At 40.0% G+C, this 1,358-nt stretch overlaps 1 protein-coding gene across 1 annotated transcript; it reads left to right on the plus strand.

Annotated features, from left to right (window-relative positions):
* Positions 1-105: 105 nt before the first annotated feature.
* Positions 106-738, plus strand: Pmar_PMAR004678 (serine hydroxymethyltransferase, putative; the record flags this gene model as incomplete). The annotated part of the gene is made up of 2 exons (XM_002765680.1): positions 106-156; positions 626-738. Coding segments are annotated over 2 exons (164 nt in total), but the record flags the coding sequence as incomplete, so codon positions are not given.
* Between the last annotated feature and the right edge of the window lie 620 nt (positions 739-1,358).

Below are 1,358 nucleotides of genomic sequence, written 5' to 3' on the forward strand. Positions count from 1 at the left end.
GGCGAAATGCAGAAATTAGGATTTAAACTCGTTTCTGATGGTGGGAACTAGTAGAGGGGTTTTTATGAACTACAGAGTTGACGATCAGGCACCGATAATCATTTGATGCTCGTCGACTTGAAAAACAAGGGCGTTAATGGCAGCAAAGTTGAAAAGGTGAGACCAACTTCAACTGTGGTATTTCTTATAGGCCGAAAACGTGATAAAATTACGCACGATGTAGGTTTAGAAATGAGTAGAACAGTGCTGCAAAATATGTACCCGTTTTCCTCAGCTGAGCTCAATGGTTTCCTTACTAATCATAGGAGTTTATGTACGAGAACCTGACAGAAATTCTCCAAATTTTTCTCAGAATTTTGATGTTTTCACCAACTCTTGTGCAAATTTTGCCACACTGGAGTAGAATTGGAGTAGTGGGAGGCGTTTAGAATTAATAGTTGGGAAGCACCGCGTAAGAAGGGGGTATATGCTGAAAGTATGAGAGTATGTGATAATTGTGAAAGCGATTTGAAAATGTGATTTTTAACGCACGATTATATCCATCTGGCTTGAAAGTATTAATTATAGTTTTGGTTATTGTAATCGATTATCTGGGCGCGCGCGATATGCGTTTGGCGCCGTACAGGTCTGTGAGTTGGCGTCGATTACTCTGAATAAGAATACTGTGCCGGGGGATAAGAGTGCGATGAACCCGAGCGGGCTGAGAATTGGAAGCCCTGCTATGACATCTCGTGGTGAGTATCATTCATGTGAAGTGGCGTAAAACTCGGTGAAAAATGCGGAATTCGCGGTGATATGCAGTAGTCGTGAAATATATTTTTTCACTAGTGTTTTTTATATCACTAGGGTACAACTTCATTGTTGGAGTGTGGGTCTTCTGATGTTGGAGGTCCACTCGTGATGTGAAAAATATATTTTGTATATTTCAGTTGGCGAAAAAATGCATGTGAGCAGTGAATAACGCGTAGAATACGTGATGTGTTTCACATGATATGGGATCATCTATTCGGTGTAATTCGCGAAGTATTTTCAATTCACTTCGCGGAAAACAAGTGTGTTGTTGGTCGCGGAAACATATACGTCTTGTAATTCACATGAAGTATTACACCACTTCACGTTAAACGGGTGAGACTCCATGGTAGTGTTATTCATATGCATAGAAATGAGTTACATCTGCGATATGAAAAACACTAGTGAAAAATATATTTCATAATTCACTTCATATCGCGTTTCTCACAGAGAGTATTACGCCACTCCACGAAAGACGGGTGAAACTTCAACGGTTACTTGTTCGCATATTTGGTTACCGGGCTAGAACTAACGGTCATATTATTACCGTTCATATAGTTTTTCATGAA

This window comes from Perkinsus marinus (assembly GCF_000006405.1).
Source record: "Perkinsus marinus ATCC 50983 genomic scaffold scf_1104296975164, whole genome shotgun sequence".
Taxonomy (NCBI): Eukaryota; Perkinsozoa; order Perkinsida; family Perkinsidae; genus Perkinsus; species Perkinsus marinus.